This window comes from Ambystoma mexicanum, chromosome 1p (genome assembly GCF_040938575.1).
Source record: "Ambystoma mexicanum isolate Mex_15411 chromosome 1p, UKY_AmexF1_1, whole genome shotgun sequence".
NCBI lineage: Eukaryota > Metazoa > Chordata > Amphibia > Caudata > Ambystomatidae > Ambystoma > Ambystoma mexicanum.
This window is the reverse complement of record NC_090921.1, coordinates 156,993,110-157,019,492: the sequence shown is the minus strand read 5'-3', so window position 1 is coordinate 157,019,492 and position 26,383 is coordinate 156,993,110. Positions and strand designations below refer to the sequence as shown.

Sequence of the window (26,383 nt, the reverse complement as noted above, 5' to 3'; positions counted from 1 at the left end):
ATGCAAAAAAACATCTAAAAGTTGGTCAAAAAACGCACAAACACAATATGCTGCAACACGATGCTGAGGTCATGCTAGGACTAATGTCAAACAGAAACATAAGCAAGTTCTGGACACTCAAATAATGTTGATGTCCCCCAAAGAGCACTTTTGTCAAGCTAGTTTCTGAATCTCAATGGATCACTCATTTTACAAACTTGTTTCGTAAACAATCTGAATGTGACTACAAACAACTGGAAGTAATGAATGATTGGAGCTTTGAAATCTCAGAAGAGGATATCTTAAAGAACATAAAAGATCTTAGTTCCTCAAGAGCTCCTGGCCCAGACGGGCTTACCATCTCCTTAAACAACATCCGGATGTATGGGCAAAATTCTGTTATAACCTCTTCCTGACCATCCAAGTGAATAAGAGGATTCCGGACTCCTGGAAAAAGAGCATCATTGTTCCCGTATTTAAAAAAAGGAGACCGAACTAAGCCTGGGAACTTGAGACCTATAGCATTACTTGATTGATGTAGTGGGAAAGATCTTCTCTACACAGATCTTAAATCAGTTGGTCCACTGGATAAAGGAAACAAAGACTTACGACACAAGACAAACAGGATTCGTAAAGGGAGTTGGGTGCTCTCTAAACCTGCTGATGCTAAATATCCTGAAGATGGAAGCAATCAAAACAAACAGTAAGTACTATGTAACATTTGTCGATTTAGCATATGCCTTCGACAGTGTGGATCGAGAAACCCTGTGGCAAAAACTAGAGCTTTATGATTGCCCGAAAAAGCTTACAACAGCAATCCATGCCTTGCACTCAGGGACATCGATTATAATTAGGCTAAATCAAGCTGGTCTACTTTCTACTCCAATTTTGACAACGAGGGGCGTAACGCAGGGATGCCCCCCCTTCGAGCCACCCTATTTAACTTGGTAATTTCTGATGTAGACAAAGCCCTATCAGAAACTCGATCCTTCCCCCTAAGATCAATGGGAGAGAACTAGGGCACATGGTCTATGTAGATGACATGGTCTTGCTCGACCTAACGCCCATTGCCTTACAGCGGAAACTGACTGCTTTTAATATCATACACTGAAAAAAATGGCTTAATCATTAATCCAAGTAAAACGGAGATCTGGATCTTGCAAAACCTGAGATGCACTAACCGGACAAAACAAAATGTGAAATAACACAAGTGGCACATTGGGGATGATTGAGTAGAGTGTGTCAAGCAGGTACAATATCTGGGTGTTACCATCAACTCAAATATAACGGACAAGCCTATGCTGCAAAGAATAAGGCGGAAGTGCAAGATGCTGACGTCCCAAGGTGCCGTCATTAACAGAAAATATGGCAAGTTCAGTATAAAACCGGTTATGGAGTTTTATCGAGCAAAAGTGATTCCATCACTTATCTTTGGAGCTGAAACCATGCTAGGTTGCACATATAAAATATGGCCATGGTGTGAGAACATCTTCTGGTCAACGATCCTACAGCTACCGAAGGGGACACCGATCGCTTGCCTCAGATATGAACTCGGTATGCTCTCAATAAACGTAAGAATCCAGTGGAATACCTTGACCTTATATCGGAAGATCATGGGGGCTGATAACTTGCCGCAATTCCAAATACTAGAACCCGGAAGCCACCAAGGGAAAAACTCGATTCTTGAACAATGGAAAAGTCCTGTGCAAAAATACTAGATTTTCTGGCATCCGATATAGAGATGCTAACTGAGAATCCGGATAAAGTTAAACGGAAACTATGGCATCAGGACTGGTACGAAACAGCTGAACAAAGAAGATCCCATAGATGTATGAAATATGCGCCTCCAGAAGCTCGAGCATGTCATAAGTTACCGAATTACTTAATGCAATTTCCATCTAAGAGTAAGAGAAGATTCCCTTATGATGTTTCGATTAAATCTGTATCGTACCAACAAGAAGATGAACATTTGGCGTAAACCCCCAATCGGTGAAGATCAATGTCGTTTCTGTGGAACCTCTAAGGAATCGCTAAAACACTTGGTTCTACATTGTATACAATTCAACGAACAGAGGTTAAGAATTTTTGAGAAAGTAATTGGAACAAAGTCCTGCCAAAATACGGAAGACGTCTGGAGCCTACTCCATGAAGGTGGAAACAAACAAGTGATGTTTGCATTATCTTTCCTTTTGGAAGAAATCGAAAGCAACCTGAGTAGTTCTAAAAAATGACAACTAAAAAGCATGACTAATAGACTCTGATGTATTATCCCTCCTTTATCTACTCTCGTCATCTTTCTCCATTTTCTTTTCTCTTTCCTTCTGTTTTGGTTCTTGGCAGATCCTTCTTTTTAAACTTTGTAATTAACTAAATGATTTTTTTTCTTTTTTTTAAATAGTGTTCTTCTATTGTTTTACTGTGTTATAGTACTTCCTTAACTTGAAATGTACAACAGTGTGCTTCTCACAGCCTACCCGGGAAAAATTACCATAATCTGAACCTTATGTATGTTTGTTTATTTATAGGGTGCCAGAAAACCCTTGGGTAGCTGGGCACACAGAATAACAAGAATGCTTAGAACTTGGTTACAGGTTGCATATTACAGGTTGTTGGTAACATAAATTGTATACAGTAATTACATTATGTACATTTTACATGTAAGAGTGGAGGGGTACGTGTGTCATCAGATCACAATGCTCAGGGTCACCGGTTTCAGAGGTCATTGGATCGAAGCCAGGTGCGGGTATGGTGCCTGAAGCTCTTGTAGGGCTGGTCCTTTCTCAGTTCAACTGGTAGGACGTTCCAGTACTGGGCTGCTTGCACAGGGAAGCTATTACCTCCTGTTTTTTTTAGTCGGAATCTAGGGGTTTGGAGGCAGAAAGAGTTGGCTGTTCTGGTTGGTTGTGCAGTGGTTTTTCTTATTATTCTATCCCTAAGGTATGGTAGGGGGGCTGCATTGTTCAGACATTTGAATGTTAGTGTAACAATTTTGAAGGTGATCCTATCGCTAATTTTTAGCCAGTTGTATTTTCTCCGCACATTCGAGCTATGCTCTCTAGCTGGGAGGTTCAGGGCCATTCTGGGCGCATTGATTTGTAGGGTTTGAAGTTTATTGATGATGTATTTATTTGTGCCTGCATAAAGTGCATTGCAGTAATCCAGTTTTGAGAGGATTAGTGCATTGGCTAGGATAATGCAGCTAGCTGGTGAAAGGAAGGGTCTTCATGCTTTAATAAGTTTACCGGTATAGGCTGTGGATGAGGCCAGGGAGTTCACTTGATCCCAAATAGAAACCGAGGGTTTTCACCTCTTTGGCGACGGGGATTATATTGCCATCGATATTGAAGGAGCTGTAGTTGGAATCCAGTTTTTTTAGGTTGTTGGGTGAGCCTAGAATGAGGATCTCTGTTATTTCGTCATTCAGGCAGAGGCCATGGGTAGCCATCCATGCCTGAATGAGGGTGTACATTTGGTTTACTAAAGCTGTATCCGTAGTGAAATTGCCCGAAAGGGAGATGAGGATCTGGGTGTCGTCTGCATAATTTGTGTAGGTGACGCCAGTCTGTCCAATATGTTGACTAGACGTTTAGTAAAGATATTATACATCGTTGGCCACATACAAGAGCCCTGTGGGACTCCACATGTTGTCTGGATAGGGTCTGCAGTCTCTAAGGTGGAGAAGACTTGCATGCTTCTGTTGTCGAGAAAGGATTGCATCCAGGCTATGGCTTCACTTGAGAAGTGGGCGGCTGACGCTAGGTGTTTGCAGAGTACTGTGTGGTCCACTAGGTCAAAAGCTGCCGACAGATCAAGGAGGAGTAGCATAGCTGTGTTTCCTTTATCGTTGAGCTCGTCAATATGTATATCTGAAGCTGTATGTATATTTCAAGCTGTACGTACATACCATATTCTTTCGGTAAACCAGCACCCAGATGCCCCTGGGTTAAGCGTGCTATACAAACGCCAACATAAATAAAATAGTGTATATATTAAATAACTCTTTTTTAATATAAATGTATCAGTGTTTTCTTGGATTAAGTGCATGTACAGAAGATAAGATCACTGACAACAGAACGCTGAGGGAAACGTACCAGAGAGCATAGTAGAATACTAGTTGGGACTTTAAATTGCATATTTTTTTAATTCAATTAGATCCGTTTGTACTTGCAGCAAATATTTGAACCATGAATTATGTTATATGATTGAACTTTGTTCTGTGACACAAACTCACTAGGAATTGTTGGGATATTAATTCTTGGAGCCTCGCGCTCTTAAGTACTTTTGTGCCTTTAATTCCCTGAGGCATGCACTTCCACGCAGCGAGAGAAAGCACTTGCAGCAGGTTTCCATAAAACCTGTGTGTGACCTAAAGGGGACGCACTGCACAGGGAAACTATATTTCCCAAGCACCCTGCACAGCATTTCTGGAGACGTCAGGCGCTTCAGCTCCGGCGCTTCAGAGGCACGCCGGTCTTCGCCGGACCTCGCCGTCATCGCCGTAGGAGGCTTGGAGACTGGGACATTTTCTCTCTACACCACCTGAGCGCATACTAGTAAAGTAATGGGGTGCATGAAAGACCACAAATTACCACTCTACCTACAAAAGGCACAGCGCATGACGATTGTGCAACAATATGTGCAGGTGGTCTTGGAGGAAGGGAGACCGAATGCAATCAATGCCAATCCGTTAGGTACACCGCCTATATAACTGAACACACTGCTACCACTACAGTTCTAGAGGAGGTAGATTTTGTAGTGGAAATGGTTGCTGAAAACCTGCACACTTCTGAGCAAGGGACAATTGAGCAGAACTCGCAGGAAGGAGCCAAAGCACCCAAACAAAAAGAACCAACAAAGGCCTCACATAAGAAGTCAAGTTTAACAACATCACAGGAGTTGGGTACTAGCAAAGAAATAAAAATGTGCCTGCTTAATATGAGATCACTGAACAATCATGCCCAAAGTATACGTGATCTTATCACCGATGACAACATTGAAATATTCTGCCTCACAGAAACATGGTTACGTGACTCAAGTGGGCCCATGACAGAGATGGCAGAACACTGAGAACAAGGAGAGGGAGGGGGAGTGGCGATTAAAGCAAGAAACAGTATCCACATGTTCAAATCCCAAAGTTATTGCCAGGGATGTGAAATTGTCCATCTAAAATTCACCCCCACAAATAACAGCTGTACAAATATAGTAATATACAGACCAGCGTCACCTATGGTAGACTTCAACGAAGAAATAACTCAGTTAAGTTATCTTAAGGGTCCCAACACAGCTACCTTGTTCCTGGGTGACCGAAATAGATGGAGGGAAGACGCCAAGGGTAAAGAGGCCTCGATACTAGAAAAAGCCCCTAACGATATAGACTTTAAGGTATGTAACATGAACCTACCACACCTAATAAAAACCAGTTCGACTGGGTGGCATCTTGTAACCTTGATATTAAAATTGAAGGGACCATACCATGTATATGGTCTGACCATTACAAGATGAATTTCTTAATAACATCGCAAAAACTATTGCCTAAAAGGAATAATGAACATAAAAGAATCCAGAACAGGAATTTTCATAAAATCACATCAGAACTACTAGCACAGTGTATAAATGACATGACACGCACAACTGAAGCAGACTCATGTGAAAATGTAGTCCTGACACACAGACTAGTACAAGATCTTGTAGATCAGATGGCCACAGCTAGGTGTAAATTAGTTAGGGTGAACATAAACCATCAAAAATGGTTTAATCCCCAGCTAGCCAGTTTAAAAATGGAGAAGAGAAGACTGGAAACTAGATGGCTAAAACGGCCCACAATGGGCATAAATCTAAGGAATTTGAGCTGCGCTATAAACAAAGTATTAATGAGTCAAATATATATATTTTTTTATAATGAACAAATCCAACTCGACGAGTAAATTGTTCGAGAACTTGAGGGCCCTGTCTCCTTTCCAATCTTCAAAAGAAGAATGTGTAAAAGTTCAGAAAGCTTTCACTGCAGAAATTCTGTAACCACAAGGCGAAATCGAGACCTTGAAGACCATGGCATCCGATCAGCAAAACCCACCGATAGTTCCACAGGCGCAGAGAGTGGCAGAAAAATTGGAATTCAGACCTATTACAGTAGAGGACATGAGGTGCCTTTTGACATCTATGAGACCCACGTCATTTCGCGCCTTGAAACACTTTTGTATAGGCGCGTTACAAATGCCATATCATATCAGAGAATATATTACCACTGAAGTTTATCCTAGAACATAGAGACATCTTCATACCTTTCCTCACACGGTTGGTAAATGCTTCATTCAGAGACTGTCACATACCAGAGGTCATTAAAACAGTGACAGTGACCCCACTAGTAAAATGAAAACAGGTTTGGATCAGAAGGACCCGAGTAACCTACGTCCAATTACTAATTGTCATTTTCTACTGAAAATCCTGAACAAAGCGGCTTTATCTCAGCTGCAAGCATTTTTGAAATTAAATGACATCCTACATAAACAACAGTCTGGCTTTAGAAGGGCTCATAGCACAGAAACAGCTATGCTTGACCTCCAGGCCCATATGATTAGCATCATGGATAAAGGCAAAGCTGGCATGTTGGTATTGCTTGATTTGTCTACGGCCTTCGAGTTAGTAGCCCACAAAAAGATTCAATGTTCACTAAAGCACATGAACGGCTGTTCGGCAAAGGCCATCAGATGGGTAGTCTCATTCATGGCAGACCGCAGATCAAACATCCACTGAGGGGATAACTTCTCACTTCCAACATCCATCAATTGTGGAGTTCCGCAGGGGGCTAGTTTGTCTCCTCTGCTGTTGAACTTGTACCTTAGATGTCTATGCACAGCGCTCGATAACATCCGATACTTCTTTACAAGCTATGGAGCCGAGTGGCTGCAAAGACACAGATACTCGTAACGTTGCAACTACCTACAACATCATTGAGGCTTGGATAAAAGCCAATTGGATGTGCTTGAACAGGAATAAGTCAGACTTGATGATCTTTGGATCACATCAAGCACGGGCCAAACTAAGTAAGTAATACGAGACATTCCAGATCAAAAACTCCCCTATAAGAGTCCTTGGAAAAGTAAAAACCCTAGAGATCTATCTAGAAGTATCACTTAGCGGAGAAACTCATGTTAATAACTTGAATAGAAGTTGTCAATACTACCTACGACTATTAAAGCATATCAGAAAAGTATAGTGCACTATAGCAAGAGCTACGATACTATCTAGGCTGGACTATGGAAATGCGTTGATGATTATAGCAAATAATGGGTGTATTGCTCGTTGTCAAACTATACAGAACAGCGCTTAAGAATAGTAAAGAGGAAACCCAGAAGGGAACATATTACAGCAGACAGGAAAGCCCTTCACTGGCTGACACTCAGGCACAGGATTATTTCAAGGCCGTGACTATAGTCCATCGATGTCCACTAGCCGGTCTATTTGAAGGAACAGATATCCCACTATATCCAAGGTCCCTCATTGAGATCCGAAGCATTGGAGCAAATTGTCTTTCCACCCTTCAAGCGATCAAACGGTTTAGGCAGATCTTTTCTAGTAAGAGCCGCTCAAATATGGAATGGGCTACCTAAAAGTAGTGAGGCGAGAGAGCAACTACTTAGCTTTCAGGAAAGCACTGAAGACTGTTATCTTTACATATGGAATGGTTACTTAAAACCATAAATTAGCATCCAATTGTCTTGTTCACAATATGTATGTCCTGGTCTAAATGTATGTGCCCTAATGCCAGTGGGCTACGGCGCAATATAAATAAATACAAATAAATAAAAATGCTTTGAGTTCTTTGTACCTCACTACAGCCCTCCTCCCTCCTTAGACTGAGCCTGGCTGCTCGCCATTCTACCAAACCCTTGTGTGGTTCAGGCTAAACCTAAGTAGTGTAACCCTGTTTCCTCCAAGGTGGGCTTTTTCCCAAGTCTGGTCTCAGACAGTACTTTAGTAAAACCCCATAACAGCATATCTGGTGCATCAGTCCCCATTGTGTGTTTTGGCTTGGAACATCGCAGGTAGCCAGCTTGTGGCCCCAAGATCCGTTGTCTTGCAGCTGCTGTTCTCCAATACGAAGAGGGTCCTTGCTGTCTTATCGCCACAAGTCCACTGCAACCATCGGATTGCGTGTTCTTCAAGGCTGCATGCTTCCACTGACTGCTGGGGTTCTCATGTTGCTGTGGGACCTGCAGTGGTCTTCATCTCAAGTTGACTGGGTTTTCCAGCTGCAAGGTACCCGAAACCGTTTCATCAAAGTGCAGAAACTCCACCCAGCTGGAACCAATACAGACCCCAAAAAATACCACTGCACCCACAGACACTGGACTCTGGTAATAGAACCAGCGATAGAAGTAGGCCAAGCAAATCTAGTAGCTCTAGGGGTAATTTCTAGTGGAATTGGAGTAAGGGGGCAGAGGGGGACCTTGCATACCTTTTTCCCCTGAAGGGACCTAAATACCTCACTCTAGTCGTGATTGGTCGAGTTGTGGCTAAGGATTCCTCTCAACGTACTATCCTGTGGCACTCCCTAGAATGTTAGGATTGGGAGAGTGCCCTATATCTTTTTAACTTACCTTTGAACTGGAACATTTTACGTGATTTTTGGCTTTGCCAATACGTGTTTCTTCCCTTTACAGACTGCCAGCTCCCTGCAACAAGTACTCACCTTGGAATTGTGATGCTTAGCGGCATTAGGCCTACTTCCCTTAGTAGGGAAAGAATTCTTAAGTGATACAATTGAATTTGTATTACTTATTGTGTTCTCAAGCTTCACTTCTGAATCATTTCTGTTTTAAAAGAAAGTGAAGTGTGGGTGATCTCCAGTGAGAGCATTAACTGTGAAAGTATGACAAATAATACGCACCTGTAATCTTTCTGAAGCTTGTGGAGCTGCTTAAATTCACATGCTTTGTATAGGCCGAGATCTAGTGGTAGGTGCAGAGTATTGCATGACTTTTTTTCGAAGTTTGAAAAGGGACGTAGGCAGGGCGTGTCTTATACTAATCCTAGAGTGACATGTACTCCTGGTCCTTTACACGTCGAGGTCCTCTAACTGTTTTTTCCACCATCATGATCGGTTGCTTATATGTGGAGTTCATAATGATACTTACCTGTGATTTTAATTGCGTAATATGTGTGAAGGCCTAATTGTGTATTGTTAACCTTCCTGTCTAATTGGAGGAGGGCTCTGTACATCTCGTTGTACTATTATACCACCCCATATCTCCCGAAGGAAGACTTACTGCTCGGCCACACTTCCTTGATTGAGTTTGGGTAGCCCTTGGTGTCTATTCCCTGTTCACTAAAATGGGGTTGGCCTTCCAGGCCCCTCCCAGCAACTCCATCATAACATACTGCTTGGTACAGGGCATTTCGTTAGCATGGAGAGTAGACGGGTGCCCAGCGACCTCTGCTGAATTCCAATATAGAATTAACAGGAACGCTTTGCTAGAGGTTTCCTCAGGTAGGACATGCGGAGTCTAGGAGTTCGCTGTCAAGTACTGCTTAGTGAGTTCAATGCATGGTCTGCTTACTGCGGTAAGTTGCATGAACAGCAGAGGAAAGCTCTGGAAAGGGGATGGGGAATCCGGAAAAAATAAATGAAATGAAAAAAGGGCACTGTTCTAAACTAAAAACATGAGGGGTAGCTAGGAGGAAATGTCTTCCAAAATAGTTTAGCAGTAGGTGGAATAAAACAGAACTTGTAACTGTCAAAGCATGGGAGGGGCAGAACCTCAGCCCAGAGAGGAACTTCCGTGTTGGATGCCAGGCACCAAAAAATGTAAAGTGACAGTATCTTCCAGGAGACTTGGTCAATGGGAAGGTGGTGGAGCAGGATGCAAGAGTAAAGTACAGTTAACCGAAACACTCCATCTGGATATACCCTATGCAATCCTGTTTTCTATTCTTTCGTTCAAATACTGTGTCTCCCCAGAACTAGCCCAGAAAAAGACGCACCGCACTCTAGGAGCAAAGTTCTCCAATCCAGCGTAGCGCAGCGTGGGGGACAGCTGGATTTTGTATGGCTCCCGCTCGTGAACACTATTCTCGTCAACCTCGTGGTATCCATTTTGCATCTCTGCCTTGGCTGGTTTACAGATAAAAATAGAAGCTGCACCTGCAAGTGAAAAAGAAAACATGTTGAATGTGACCTACAAATAAAAAGCCTATATTACTACATAGAAGTTTATTCCCATTCACTCTCATTCCACTCCCGTCCGACCCCCACCCCATCCTCCCTCCAATTGTTCCCCAGAGAGCACAATTCTGTATGTGACCAGTTAGGGTCAGGGCATTTAACTAGGTGAAAGGTCCAGATCTGTCAGAAAAGCCCTTACCGGATAACAGCTCGCCATGGTCCAGTATTCGCCGCAAAGCCCCGATGTTCGCTCCATGGTATGCCATGTGCCACTTTTTGCACATGTTAGTAGATTCAAGGCGTGGGTTCAACCTGCAGGAGGGGTGGATGACGGGGTGGCAAAAGTTTACATTTTGACAGATTACCAATGTATTTAACACAGTGGGCAATTAATACACTATTCATTTACACCCACTATACAACATTACCTAAGAGAAAAGCGGCACCATCCGAAGGGCAGAGCGTAGTCCCTTGGAGGCTCCCCTCGCTTGCAGTAAGCCTCATCACCACGTAATTTATGGCAGGACTCACAGTAGCACAGATTGAGCTTGGGATCCTCAATGAAATATCCATCTAAAATGGAAAACAAATGGGTGAACAGTGAGCTAGGCTTGTCAGTACAAAGTTGTTTTTCAAGGAACTGTGACAGGAGCATTTCTTGTGTAGGGAAGAGGATTACGCCTATACAGTATTCCAGATATGGTAGATTGTAAAACACTGAAGGTCTAAGCAGCAAACCTTATGCAAGGTACATATCCTTATTCAAAATACAGACACACACATTTAGCTAGCCGCTTACTCCATCACTAAGCTTCCATGTTAACGTATCTTTTGCCTAGGCCCCTAGTGAGGGTTCTACAACCACTAATAATGTTGCAGTGCAGTACCCAGCCCAAAAGAGAAGACATCAGACTTAATTTCAGGAAGTGGATGTAGGCGGACACATACACGTATACATTAATCCACAGCAACTAAACCACACTGATTTAATAAAAAATATAGTTATTATGTCACATATATAAAATTCTTTCACTTAAGTATATTAACACCACATAGTATATAAATACTTAGTGAATTACAAAACCAGTAAATGGCATAAAAACTGTTATGCTGTAGGTTCACAACCTGTACGTAGTAAAATGCCATATAATGAATGACAGGAGGTGGAAAGATAAAGGCACTAGACATTAAAATAGGTAAAAATAGCCATTCAGGATGCCAAAACCATTCTACACCTCTAGGACATGGTATTTAGAAAAATACAAATGCATTCTAGAGCAGGGGTATCCAAACCTTTCCATGCCAAGTCCACTACCATCCAATGACATGCCAGATCTATTTCCAATTACTCAATAACATAACAGATAACATAACTCGTTACCCAATGAAAGAAGATCGACTGTAGACCACCTTGCTTTCAGGAAATGCCTAATATCCTGGCTATTCAACTTGCCAAGATAAACATAGACCAACTAACTATACAACAGCCACCATCACGAGCGGACCACCAAACTCCATGCAATGCCAGCTGCTACAACCCATAAGCTGGAAACAAGGAAAACCAGAGATAAAAACAGAATGAAAAACAATAACATAGCTAAAAAAAAAACAAGAGATCACCCAAAACACACTAACCACTTTCTCTATTCGACACAACCCACACTTTCACCTACAACATACGCCCGAGGGCTAGCAAATCAACCCACCAAAACAAACCGCACATCACTCTCTAACCAAGTTACAGACCCAACAACCTCTGACAACAAACAAATCAAACAATGGACACCACCTTTCCAGACACAAGTTCAATGCATAAAAAGCACACCCAGAAACCTCATCCAGTTCCTCCTGGTTCTGCACACATCAAGAGAGGAGCACATCTATCCTATCCCTTTTTCCTGCACTAACCCAACAATTTTCCTTACCGAGCCACGTGAGCGTCTGAACACTATGAGAATGGCGGCAGTTCAAGGTATAAATCAACTTAACATAACATTAAAAGCAATCAGCATCTTCCCATTTTAGAGAGCCTCACTGCCACCTCTGTGCGGTCCTAGGGTGCCAAACCCACTGTTTGAAGACCATTGTTCTAGAGGGCTGTTAACAATTCTAAAAACACAGCCAGAGACCACCAGAAGACAAAATACATTTAAGCTATAAGCACACAATCATAGATCAAAGTGGAAGACATTAATCGCAGGTATGAGCTAAAATTATAGTCGTTAGATGAAAATTCGCTGGATCTAAACTATCTTCCGGAAAAAGGTCCATGGGCAGGACCTTTTTCCGGAAGATAGTTTAGATCCAGCGAATTTTCATCTAACGACTATAATTTTAGCTCATACCTGCGATTAATGTCTTCCACTTTGATCTATGATTGTGTAGAATGTCCTCATAGATATCAACATGACAAAGTCAATATGCAATCTGTGTATATGGAAAAGGCAGTTAAGAACCAGTTCTACTCCACAGGTGCACATCTGGAAGAAAACTATGCCAGGTAGGATCAGATGAGAGCAGAAGGAAAAGAGGTTGGCTTGAGAACCAGGAGCCCCAGAAAAAGATGCAGCACAGAAGGAGGAGCCCCAATGGAAACTAATGGGAAAATGTGGTTTAGACCACATCTGCGAATAGTTTCAAAACCGGGCACAGGGATCTCTGGGGTGAGCATCAGAAATAACGTACTACTACAGGACCCAGAGGCAGGTATTCACTGTGTTTGTTTCTCGAAAGTCAGTTCCAGAAGGCTTAACACAACCCTGTAATTGTGAGGCTTCTTTTTTAGCTGCGCTTTACAGGATACAATTTCCCAGGGATGTGAGCTCTGGGTCAACTAAGCTTCCAACGACCAAAAAGGACATACTGCCTTCTTAGAAGAGAGCTTCTCAAGCCAGAAGCAAAAGCATTGGCAAGGAGGACTTCTTAAAAGGAAGGAGAACCCAGCAATGCGGGTAGCGGCTTGAAGGACAAAAGGAAGGTTGCCAAACAGCAGAAGACAGTCCCACAAAGATATCTATGGTGGGGGATGTTAGGGAGTTTTACTAAAGTCCACCTGCGGTAGGATTGTAGAGGACTCACTCTTAGCAGAACAAGGATCCAACTCTTAGGTGTGGCCTGAACCACCCAAAAGGTTTGGTAGCAACGGACGAGTATCCAGGCTTAGTCTAGGAGGGAGAAGGGCTGTAGGTAAGTACAAAGACCTCAGGGCACACCTATAGTTAAGAATACACGTATACATAGTAGTTTTATACAAATATTGATATTTATTATAAAAACTAAGGCAGCCAACACAGTATTAGAATTACAGTAACGGTTTAAGTTACCCAACTATTGTTCTCCAGCATGGTTTCACATGCTCATGAATATTCTCTGTCGTCAGGATGGGAATCCTCAATAAAACTGTATCTCTCTGTATTTCCAATGACCGTCCTCTCCCTAAGCTCCACCCCTGGTGGCCATCTTCATATTTGATAAGCACGTAAAGTGGCAGTATGAACCAAGAAGAGCCACAGAGAGGTAGGCGGGAGGGTTCACATGTGAATCCATGCCAGACCCATGCTGGAGAACAATAGTTACAGGTAAGTAACAAACCTTCTCCAGCAGGGGGTCTGGAATGTATTCACATGTTCATGAATAACAACGGGACGTGGCACGGCTCCACAGAAGCAATAAACACTTACCCCTGGAACAGACTCTCCTCAAGTGAACAGGTTGTGTAGCACGGCTTGGCCAACCCGGGACTCCTCCCTGCAATGCCTATTGACGCAGTAGAACCTAGTGACGGTGTGTGTAGACCTCCACGTAGCAGCCCTGCAGATGTCGAGCAAGGACACACCAGAGAAATGCTGCAATGGTTTTGGTGTAGTGGGCCAATCGATGACAGTGTATGATGCAGCCGGAGAGCCTGCTGGACATTGAAGGCTTCGACAAGGCCTTTCCGCGATGAATAGGTCCAAAATTGACCAACAGCTGAGAAGTTATTTTAAGTTATGTTACCAGTGGCAACTCGGGCAGCAAGATTTTGTAGGCGCTGGAGCCGCTGGACAGGACCCTTGGGCTCGGCAAGAAAGCGTGTTGCAGAAGTTGAAGCAGCTAAGGACCAGAGCTGAAGAGGTATAAGGGGGTGCACTTTCCGCAGGATGTTCAGGTGGAAGTGTCCCTCTTTGCACACAGCCGAGAACTGGTGATCCATAGAGAGAGTAGTGGAGACCATGACCCCAAGATTCTTTACAGTTGTGACTGGAACAGGGAGAGGGGCAAGAACGGGCAGTCAGAAAGAAGGCACCCAAAGTGAGGGATCGGTGCGGCACCCACCACCAGAACCTCAGTCTTGTCTCCACTCAGTTTCAGCCAGTTGTAGTTTATCCAATATCCCACGGCAGAAAGACACTGGAAAAGGCATGACATCTCAGCCTGCTCAAGATCTAACCGTATCAGGATCTGAGTGTCGTCCGTATAGCTGCAGCATCTTATGCCGAATGAGCGTATGGGACACACAAGTGGCCGAATATAGATGTAAAAAATTATAGGGGACAAGGCGGAGCCCTGAGGAACCCCACAAGAAAGAGCAAGGGAGTGAAAGAAAGGGGGGAAGCAAAAGTATTTGGCCTCTCTCGGCCAGGAACGAGGTAAACCAGGCAAGCATTTGGGTTGCAATGCCGGCCTTGGCAAGGCAGGCCAGCAAGGTAGGGTGGTTGACGGTTTCAAATGTCGCTGACAGATCAAGCAGAAGCAAGGCCTCCACCAGCGTCGACCAGTCTTGCCATACCGTTCTGGACCGACACCAGGACACACTGTGCCCCGGCCCGGCTGGAATCCTGACTGGACGGGGTCAAAGAACCCCAAAGTCTCCAGAAAAGATAAAAGTAGTGGGGAGATGAAGGCTTCTAGGAGCTTCATGAAAAAGGGCAACAGTGAAATTGGACGTGAATTAGAAGGAAGTGAAGATCTAGGGAGGGCTTCTTAAGAAGTGGAATGACAGTGGCTAATTTCAACTCGCAAGGAATGTAACCTGACTGGCAGTACATATTAATGGCCTAGATGATCTCGCCCAGAATATCAGTGGCTATATCTTTCTTTACCAACAGCGGCATCGGATCTGAAGGGACTGGCGACTTTAGGTGGTTAATCGATACACTGATCGATATCTCTGAGAACACAGGGAATAGTGGCCATTTGGGGTGGCATACCTCCACGGCCGCCACTGGAGCAGTACTGACTGGGGTAGTAGCCTGGGAAGCCAGCGAGAGGTTAGCCCGAATAGTGTCCATTTTAGTGATGAAGAACGGGCACAGCGAATCACAGAGCTCCTCTGACGGGATCACGGAAGTGGTGAGGTTGACTGTGGAGGACAGTGATCTCACCACTGAAAATAGTTCCCAGGGTTTGCTAAGGGCTTTGTCAATTTTTTATTTGAGGAAGGCCAGAACGGCAGCAAAGTAGCCAGTGGCACATTTCCTATAGTGTGCTCTAAGCGTAGGGCTGTATGTGCGGCGCCACTTCCGCTCAGCCTGCCAGTATTCCGAAAGCTCTTTGTGTGTGCCACGTAAAACTTAAAGGCACGAGCAACATCCAGCGAATGCAAGACCCTCTCCGCTGGCGATGATGGATTCGGGAAGAAGATGGGCAACAGCAAAGGCTCATTGAGGTGGAACTCTGACGGCACCTTTGGCAAAAAGGTGGGGTGTGTACGCAGTGCCACCTTTGAAGCGTGGAATGACAAGTACGGCTGCTTGCACAACAGGGCATGGAATTCTCCGACCCGCCTGGCTGAGGTGATCGCCACAAGGAAAGCCATCTTCCACCATATAAAGTAGAACGGGGCCTGATGCATTAGCTCAAAGGGAGCCTTCATGCATGAGTTTAGTCAAAACCACATTGAGCTCCCAAGCCGGGGCAGGAGCCTGGTCTAGCGGAAAAGTCCTGAAGAGTCCTTTGAGAAACTCCTTGATGGGTCTGTGCGACCACAGAGAAGACCTTCCCGGCACCATGGTGTAACGGGATATGGCGGCCAGGTGCACCTTGATAGAGGCATGAGCCAGTCCAGCCTTTGCCAAGGAAAGTAGGTATGGCAGGAGCTGCAGGGCTGTGACACGCAGAGGGGTAATATTCTGAGCCCGGCACCACACAGAGAAACGCTTCCACTTATGGCCATAGCACGTCCTTGGCCAGGATGTCCTTACACTCTGCAGGGGTCGTGGTGCAGAATGGCTCCTCCCTCTCTGAATAGAAGGTCCAAAAGTAGTGGACGGAACTGCAGACAGATGTAGCAGATCTGTCCAGATTTGTCGCTGCCACGCCGGAGCGACGAGTATCATCCTGCAGTGATACTGTCAGAGTGCGTTGAACACTAAGCAGGAGAGGGAAGGGAGGAGAAGCAAGCAGGAAAAGTCCCTCCCACTGGAACAAGAATGCATCCCCGATGCTCCTACCCATTCCGAAAGTCACTCGGCTCTGATACCGTCCTGAGAACTCCTCATTTTTCATCATAAAGTGCAAGAATTGCCTGTGATCTCAGGACCACTTTGATTCTGTTGCTTGCATACTAGCAGCATAATTAATTAAGGACACATCCAAGACATTCAGTTCATCACCCCGTGATAGGGACCACATGCCACGCCTTGAGATCGACCATAGTGTCAAAACACGTGTCGGCTGTTCTTCACTTCAATTAAAAAACTGTTCTTTATGGAAATCTATTTGTACTCCTATTGAATTTTTACGCCAATTACAATAAATTATAGAGCGCAACCGATCCTCCCATTTTCAAATGATCCAACCCAGGTGGATGTGCTGGAGGGATCGGTCTGGTCGCCGCCATCAAGAACTTTTTATAATATTCTGCTATTTCCACAAATACTTACGAGTATTTACTAGCGCACAGAAACCTATAATTGATTCCACCATTTTTGCCTTTATTCACATTTATATACAGTAAGACTTTTGCTAAGCATTACTCAATTCAATCGTAAACTCTTTGATGTCATACACTAAGTAGTTAAGACTAGCATTTTAAATGATTTCTTATAAACATTTAAAGTAGACAACACAGATACGGATACGTACTTTTAGGACACCTATACTTTAGAAAGTCTGACCCTATCTCGGAACGGGAGTCTCAAAGACAGTGGGGACGCTGGGTGAACAGGGCCCATGGGCAGAAGAACAAATAAAGGCAGACACTGTCAAAATAGCAGGTATCTTCTATGTTGCACAAAGGTGAAATGTTCTATTAAAAGTTGGTTCAGGGAGGTCGGTCAGACCCCCTTCGAGAATTGTAGACCAAAGTACCAGTGTATTTAGGCCTGGGAGAATACAGTTGGGTTGTCCAACCCAATGTGCGTCAAAGCTCAGTAGGAGTCACATTTAACACAGCAAGCACCCAGGTTGAGCACCTAGGAGCGAGACAGTACCTTTTCATGAAGAAATAAGATTGTCACCTGCGGATACCCAGGTGAGACGATAGCAGCTCCTGCTTGGATTCTTGGCCTGGAGGCTGAAGAAGGCAGACAGCTTCTTGAGATGGGACACCCAGCAGACGATCTTCATGGTTACCGGCTCAGTATTTTTAGTCCCCTTAAAACTCCCAAAAAGAAGCCTTTTGAAGGGCGTCAACCGTTGAGTAAAATGTTCCAGTGATTAAAGAACAAAAGTTAAGTACTAACGATTACGGGTCCTCTCCCAATCCCAGCACCAAGGAAAGACGTGGGGATCCTTGGTCAAAGCTGCACCGTTCACAACCAGACAAGGGAGTAGTAGGGGGAGGACTTTGTGCTCTTACAACCCAATGGTAGGAGGGGTGTGGGTGGAAACAACTATGCAGACTATCAAATCCCCTGCCTTACTCAGAATGCACAAGAAACCACACCTATGGTTCCTAGATACGCTGTAATCATTGGTTCCATTGCAGGAGGTTTAGGGGCTTTAGTTTTTGGGTTTGGCTAGACGGAGGTCCCAAGCTGTAACTAGACAGTTCCTGATGCTTTGCAGCTGCATGACTCAGGCACCCAGAGATGCAGACCATCCCAGGTCCCGAAAAAATTGGACACCCCCAGGACACGATGGAAGAGGGCAGCAGCGACAAACACTTCTCAGACAGGCGACTCATGGCAAACACAAGAACTGCTCCAAAAAGGTCCCTCTTCAAGATAGAGAGCAGCAGATGAACAAATACTGTTCTTAGGCCAGAAGCGGGTGACCTATGAAGTTCCAAACTGAAACTCAGAATGGGGACTGATGCATGGAGCCAAGACGCCAAGGGGCAGGATCCTCTTACACGGATCCCGGCTGGGTGGTTTCACCAGCCCAAGGGTCGAAGTCGCCACTAGGGTTTTTAGGAGATCGATCCAGAGCTTCACCTGGACAATTCTGGAGGTAATGCTGGAAACCTTCAATGGTCGTCCTCAGGTCTTCAGCTGGCTGCAACTCTTCGTAGGAGTCTTGCCTCCAAATGACAAACTAAAGAACGGCTGCAAGACAACTTTTATAACAAATTTAGCCTCTTGCCACACCACTGCCCAGCAACAGACATACCGTTAGCCTGAATGTGGAATTGACTACACAAGTCCCAGCCCCCTCTCCTGCATGCGGCCAGATGCTTACACCACAGTTTGCCTGGGAAAGGGCTCATCACACATGGCATTAACTAACCTGAAAAGGATAAATGAAGGGCAAAAGACTAGACCGCCAAAGGACAGTGAAATGTACATGGCACAGCATGTTGGGTATATGATACCGAGACCAGGCAAGCATCCTGGCCTTGTCAAGAGGGGGTTACAGCCGCCATCTGCAGGAGATGGGAGATAGGCGCAGAGCCAGTCTCTCCTTGAAAGGAGCAGCAAAGAGAGCCCCAGTTCCTGCCGCCTCCCTTGTTTGCAGAACTATATCTCCAGCCTTACCTCTTCACCCAGATACTTTTCCAGTGTTTTTTCTTCATTTGCAGGCAGGCAATCACCCCAGGAAAGCCGCAAACAGTGGAGCGAGTCCCACTGAAAGGAAGAGAAGGGCAAGTGATGCATAGCAAAGGCACTGCAGCTACACGACCAAGCAAATTAAACACTGTGGTCATACGTGGCTGTACAGAAAAAGTCAGACCTGCCTATAAACCCACACAGCACCAAGCAGGAGAAGGAAAGACAACACTGCTCCATGCGGAATGCACCGCGATCTCCGGCACAGGCAAAGCCCACGCTACAGGTTGCTTAGTCTGCTGACTAATAAAAGGGGGAACACGCCCCGTACAACCATGGGAACTGAGACATCACGACTGTAGGTCCCAAAAACTTGGAATACAAACCTGGAACTCACCATGAAGCCAAGCTCATCATGAGGTGTGGCTGCACAGAGAAAGTGGGGGTTCTCCATGAATCTTCTCCACAAGCTGCCACTTCCTCCTTCTGGTCCAACTCCACTAATGACATCACCCAAATAACCCACACGTTCTGCTTCCTGTGTCCTCGTTAAATATATAGCCCAATATGACCAAAGAACAATGCGAAAAACATTGTGGCACGGACATCTTAGGATGCTAGCCACTTTTAGTAGCCATTCAGAGTAAATGCATGAGTAAAATAACAAAGAAAGTAAACGTATTACAGCTGCCACCAGCTTGAGTTAGGCACATAGTAAAAGGATTCAAAAAGCCATTAAATAAAAAAAGATATATGGATACCAAGTATCCTACCGGCACTTCCCTGTAAGGTGATGTGTGCAATTGTAACAATACAAGAATTCAAAAGATGGGGACATAGTGCTCAGTACGTACAGTCTAAGGGAATACACCGTTTCACCATAAGATTCGAAAAACAGGCAAGGAAAGTAAAGCAGAAGGCTTCACTTACCTCCAAAACCTCAGGGCAAGGTTCAAAATAAGCAAAAAGAAAGGGTGTCCCACAGAAATCTATGGTGGGAAAAGGTGCACCAAAGAATATTTCCTAACATGGATGTTTGAAATTTGCTCCTCTGATTATTGCTGGGGCTGGGCCTAGGTAGAAGCACATTTCGTGACCTTCAAACAGACTGTTTCTTCCCTCTAGCCTGTTGCAATACTTGCTCTGGCATAGTATCATAGGAAACCAACAGTGAGATGGGGTGGTGGCTCTGGCTTTGGATAGAGGGATCTGTGCGCTCAATCAATTTCTGTAGGGTCTGGAATTCTCAAATGAAGGGCCTAATCTAAGATGTGCCACCATCATTTTCACATCGCCAGCTTTATATAGTCAGACACCACAAGAATGCTGATGTTTTTTTCTCAGCTTCCCTGGCTTTTAAGTCATACATGCAATCCTTAACCTTTTTGAGTGTTCTGAGAAACTCTGGAGTGGTGGGGGTTGGGCATGCATCCTTCAGGGATTTCAGTTAATCTCCAAGTTCAGAAAGCCATTGTTCAACTCAATCGATTTGACCTAGGATGCCACATAAGTCTGACCTACTGCCCCTCATGTCTCGTTTCATACCAACAATAACATTTACCATTGACTGCATAGTGAATGGTCATGGGTACCTTTTTAGGCAAGATATCTCTGACAACTTTCCCTCCAATGGACCCCCAAGCTTTTTGCTTTGTTTTTAAACATGATCTCTGACCTTCTGAAGGGAAGTAAAGCGTTCATCTTCACTTCCCTTTTGCTAATTTGTTATGCTGAATCCAATCAGCCCTTCAGACTACCAGTACGGGGAAACTATGTTTCCTTTTTGTATTTGATCACTTTTTAACATTGCACGCAGCATCTTATAATACAGTACAATGGGGATACTTTTGTATCACCCTAGCTTTTTACACTTGGGATTTGTTATTTTTAGTGTGCATATTCTCATGTACTGCATATGGCTACTAAAACATGGATAGGGCCCTAGAATAGCTGTGCCACAAGATTTTCAGTTGTTCTTTTGGCATATTGTAGAGTTTTGCCTTCTTCCTGACTTGCCTGGTCAGGAAATCCTTATACAGTCATGCACTTGCCAGGGAGCGCTGCCGCTTTCGCGGGCTAATGCTGCCTTTGCGTGTGTGTGGCCCAGGAAGGGGGTGGGATTCAACATCCATGGTGCCGGAGAGTCCAGGTGTGGGGCATGAGTGAAACCACCTTTGGTGGGCTTCCAGGCTGTATTTTGGATAAGAGGACTCCTCCGGCAGCCATTTCTTCAAATCAGCGTTGGAATCCAGAATCCCTCGTAAACTAACAGCAGACTGAAGATCCGAAGGACACTCCTTAAGAGGCCTAGCATCAATTCCTGCATCCAGCCCAGTTAAGCCCTGTTGGACTACCTGATCTCCGAAGACCCAGAGTGGTGCTTCAGCCCTTGGACTAGTGGGACCTACTAGTCTCAACGTCTTCTCAAGGATCCAGTCTTTCAGAGCCTTCAGAAGTATCCCTGGACCACCCGATGGACTGACCAGCTCCCTTGTGGGCTACTTCGCCGGAATCATAACCGTTCTGTGGTTTCACCCGGACCTTTGGTAGTCGCCAGACTGTGGTAAAGGTCCCCCTTCCCTCTGAATTTCAGCCTTCCAACATGAAAGGATCCTGTTCTAGAGAAACCTCTACAACCGTGACTGGAAGGACACCGGACATCACCTGTGTGTGGAGTAGCTGGAAATCGCTGTCCCCCCGTCATGTGAAGTGTCCTGAAGAGCCCTGTATCAGTCAAGCTTGCATATGTTCATCACTAGGGTTTGACTCTTGCTGCTGTACCGAACCAGAAGAGTCCTTGCACCCACAGCTGCACCTCTTATTTGAACCAACGGCGGGAAAACCGACCTCCAGACGACCCATCAATCCATCTGGTAAAATCCCCTCGTACCCCCCACCTCCCATAGGATAACATTGGGAATAAGTCCCTTTGTTTCATACTTTTTGGCCGTCAAACCTGGGTAGTATTTGCTTAAAGATAAGAACACAAATGAATTACCTAGTGACCCTGCTGAATATCTTCTTGGAACGAACACCAACACAAGTCAAATTCGAACGTACCTACAGAGACTACATTCTGGGGAGAAGCATTGTGGCTCTTGTGAGTTTTGAGCACACAGCCCCATTCTTCTTAGGGAATGGACTGCTGAAGTTAGGAGAACTCACTTGTGATTTGGTTCCATCCTTACTGCATTAATGTACTTACCTTCTGTGTTGATTACGTCATTTTAATGCATTTTAAGAACCTATGGCGATTGTTTATATGCTTGAGTATTAGGCGATAATATCACCTGCCAGTTTAATTTTTTAGTGTGTGTAGAAGGCCTATAAGAAATATTTGTATTTTTATAAATAACTGTCTAAATTGAATTATTATGTATTATATTGTGTGGAACTATTGAGGAAGACCCATTGAGTACCCCTGCCCCCACTTACACTGTTCTGAGAATAGCCTTGACTGCTACCTTCATTGGGTGTTGGCTAACTTTTCAGAGTACCCTATTCACTAGAAATCGGGTAGCCTCCTAAAATCTGTCCACCAGGACAGATTCTAGAAATCCATCTCAACACTTGTCTCACTAGATCTGTCTCGCAGGCCTTCATCAGATGCTGTGGGCGATTTGTGCTGCCTTTGCAAGCCTCCAATTTAGCAACACTCCACTGGCTGGGGTGTGGGCTATAGATTAACACGTTACTTACCCCATGTAACGTTCTTTCGACTGGATGTTCCTCTCACGTATTCCTCATCTGTTGACACATGTTGTCCAGCTTCCGAAAAAAATGTTCTCTGCAGAGAGCGCTGTGCGTCGATGGCACCGACTTGATGTTCCTCGAAGGCCGTCATCGAAGGCATTTATAACACACGCAGTGCACTTGGCTTCAGTTCTGTTTTTTCCCTCTAATAGCAGAATAACCACTAAACACGGGAGTGACCGTACTCGGCCTTGATAGAACTGAAGCTGTAATAGCACAGGAAATTCTACTGATGGGTAGGATGGGAGGGTGATGAATATGTGGGAGGAACATCCAGTAGAAAGAACGTTACCAGGGGTAACTACTTCTTCATATGGATTGTCCCCTCCCACGTATTCCTCCTCTTTTGACAGACTCCCACAGCAGTATTAGGTTTGGAGGAGGGAGTAGAATTAGACTTCATATTTTTTCATGGACCAAGTGCAGGACTGCCTTACCAAAGCTAAGATTCTGACAGAGGGAAGATTCCAGGCAATAATGCTTTGTGAATGTGTGGATAGTGGACCACGTTGCCACTTCACAAATGCTTAATTGGTACAACCCTTTGCAGGGCTGTAGACATAGCCATGCCCTTGGTGGAAAGGGCTCTTAAGCCTTCAGGAAGATCCTTCCCAGCCAGTGTTTAACACTCTTAAATGGCCATAATTATCCATCTGGATAAAGTCCGTTTAGAAACAGCCTGACCAAGCTTATGACCTGTATATCCAATGAAAAGTTGGTCATCAATACGCAGCTTAGACATTCTAGAAACCCTCTTCTAGGGTCTAACCTATGTAGTCTTTCCTCCTCCTGGTCAGGATGAGGTGGGGGATAGAAAGATGGTAGAACAATTTTTTGACCTATATGAAAATCAGAAATGATTTTGGACAAACATGAAGGTTTGACCCTTAGAACAACCCTATCCTTGTGGAAGATTGTGAAGGGTGCCTGCAACTCACTCACTCTACGGGCTAATGTTAAAGCTACCAATATAATGGTTTTAAATGTTAGCAATCTCAAAGGTCATGAGAGTTAGGGCTCAAAAGGTGCACACATTAGGAATTTTAATTTTGAAATGGGACCATTCCTCTGACGAGTGCTTAGAGAGCGCTGCCAAATAGCCCTTAATAGTACCAATCTGGAGCCCCAAATTGGTTAAAGATAGCAGAAAGGATAAAACATCCAGTGTTTTATATAGAAATGGGTCTACATTCTTTTCTCCGCACCAGTTGCAGAACTTATTGCAATAGCAATGGTACACAAAGACTTTATTGCTGGCTTTCTGGCCAAAAGCAAAATCTCCATTACGTCATCCCAGAGGTCCCAATCCTTATATCTCAGCCTCTCAGAAACCAAGCGTGAAGGTTGAGTGTTTTGATCTCTGGATGGAGAACCCGACCCTCCTCTTGCAAGATAAGGTGCTCTTTGTGGAAGACGCATTGGAGGCCAGATCTCCAATCTGCATCACTCCTTTCCTGGGCAAACTCTTGGAAAAGCTGGCCATCTCCCAGCTTAATCTTCAAACGGAATCTGTTGGCTGTCTCCATGATCATCAGTGTGGCTTCAGAGCTGCCAGTGTGTTCTCATCTTACTTGATCTCTCCTCTGCCTTTGACACAGTCAACCATGCCATCCTGCTCAACGTCTCTGTGACAACCTGGGGATCACTGGTCAGGCCCTGGTGTGGCTGACTTCTTTTCTCTCTGATCGACCCTCCCAAGTTCAACTTGGGTTCTTCCTCTCCTCGATCTCGATCTGTGGTGTTCCCCAGGGGTCTAACCTCCCTCCCTGGCTGTTCAACCAATATCTGGCACTTCGTGCCCACCGTATTGCCAGGCTCTGCCCCAACTTCCAGTGCTATGCGGATGACACTCATCTCATTTTCAGGCTACCTTCAGCCACCTCTTCTCCCTCTCTCATCTCCGACTGTCTGTCCACTATCCAGGAGTGGTGTGCCGCCAATGATCTCTGCCTTAATTCCAGTAAGAACGAGATTCTCCTCATCGGCACATACCCGCTCCCTCCTTCCCGGTCAACCTCTGGCCGTCCTCTCTTGGCCCTCCTCTTGCTCCAACCTATGAGGATAAAAACCTCATGGTCATCTTCGACTCCACGCTCTCCTTCTCTCCTCACATCTCTGACATCTCTAAGATGTCACACTACCAGCTGCACCTCCTCAGAGGCATTCTTCCTTTCTCTCCTTCCCCCAAAAGCTCACTGTCTCCAGAGCTCTGGTTCTCTCTAGGCTGGACTATTGCAACATCCTCTTTCTAAATCTGCCTGCTTCTACTCTCCGCCCTCTGCAACTCATACAGAATAGGACTGCTAGACTTGTCCTTGGCCTCAAGCCCAGGGATCGTATCTCTCCTGGACTGAAATCTCTGCACTGGCTCCTAGTGGCTTTGAGGATCAAGTTTAAAACCCTTTGCATTGTCCACAAGGCCTTCTGGGGCCTGGGGCCTCAATACCTTCAACTCTCTCTTCCTAAATATGTTCCTTCTCGAGCCCTTCGCTCATCCACCTCCAACTCTCTCGGGGTCAGTCCCTTCTCCAAGCAACGAGTTGGTGGTAGATCTCTCTCTTCGGCTGGGGCCTCTGTTAGGCAGAAACCTGCGCAGTTCCCTCTGGGACCACTGCAAAAGATTTAAGACTACAGGTGTTTGGCAGTAAACCCACTTGGTAGCAGTCTGTACCACACAGATTCACTTGGTAGCTGTGGCTGAGCAGTCAGACTTCCCTCAAGAAGAGTTAGGCAGTATACAGAGTATTCACAATAGGTCAAGAGAACACAATAGAACAAGTAAACACTGACCAGGCCTTAGTGTAAAAGAGATATAATTATTTATTTAAAACCACATCTTGAAAAACTCACAGGCACTAATAGTAAGCAATTCAAAAACACGGTCACTAAAAGATATACACTCCCTTAAAAGAATAGACAAGTCTTAAGTAAAGCCCCGCTTATTTTCAGACAGCGGTGAGCGCTTAACGTAGATGGTACTCTAATAATTTGTTTAAAAAGGGAGAGAAAAGCAGAGAATAGATTGAAACAGATCCCAACGCTTTTACAAGAACATAACACAAGAGGAAGGCAAAGTAAAACCGTGAAGTTAGAGTTCAATAGGCCGGATCCACTTTAAGAGGATCAAACGAAATGTGTCCAAGGTCACACGGTTGCAGTGCACAAAAGTCTTCTAAATGTTCAAAAAGGAGTTGGACCAAAGAAAGGGACCAGTTAGAGGGTCAAGGCGGCCAGCCCAGTCCAGAAGGTTAAGGGGTTATTATTACCTTGTAGCAATCTTTAGAAAGGGAGGCCTGGCGGACACGGTACCTTAAAGTGGTGAGAACACTCCAGCGGGGGCAGTTGTTCCTGGCAGCGGATGCAAGTCGGTGCTTCGTCCGGGGGAAGAGAGGATCTCGCCGTGGAGGAAGACAGGAGTCCGTTGCACTGCCAGGGAAGAAACCAGCCGCGGAGTTTCTCAGGTACAAGGAGCGGTCGTTGATTCGCGGTTCAGTGGTGAGTGGCTATCCAGCCGCCGGGGTGCTTGGCTCGGGCTGTTCGACCACAAACCTGTCTGGGGTGCGAAGAAAGAAAGTAA

General features: G+C 44.9%; 1 protein-coding gene across 3 annotated transcripts in view; it reads right to left on the bottom strand.

Moving 5' to 3' along the window:
* The window catches only part of NEURL4 (neuralized E3 ubiquitin protein ligase 4), a 1,090,504-nt gene that overhangs the window by 94,037 nt on the left and 970,084 nt on the right, over positions 1–26,383 (bottom strand). For all 3 annotated transcript variants that reach the window (XM_069645712.1, XM_069645703.1, XM_069645722.1), the window contains 3 exons: positions 10,573–10,717; positions 10,344–10,456; positions 9,964–10,123 (listed from right to left, as the gene is read on the bottom strand). In XM_069645712.1, the coding sequence (XP_069501813.1) occupies positions 9,964–10,123; positions 10,344–10,456; positions 10,573–10,717 (418 nt within the window). The remainder of the gene's footprint in view (positions 1–9,963; positions 10,124–10,343; positions 10,457–10,572; positions 10,718–26,383) is intronic.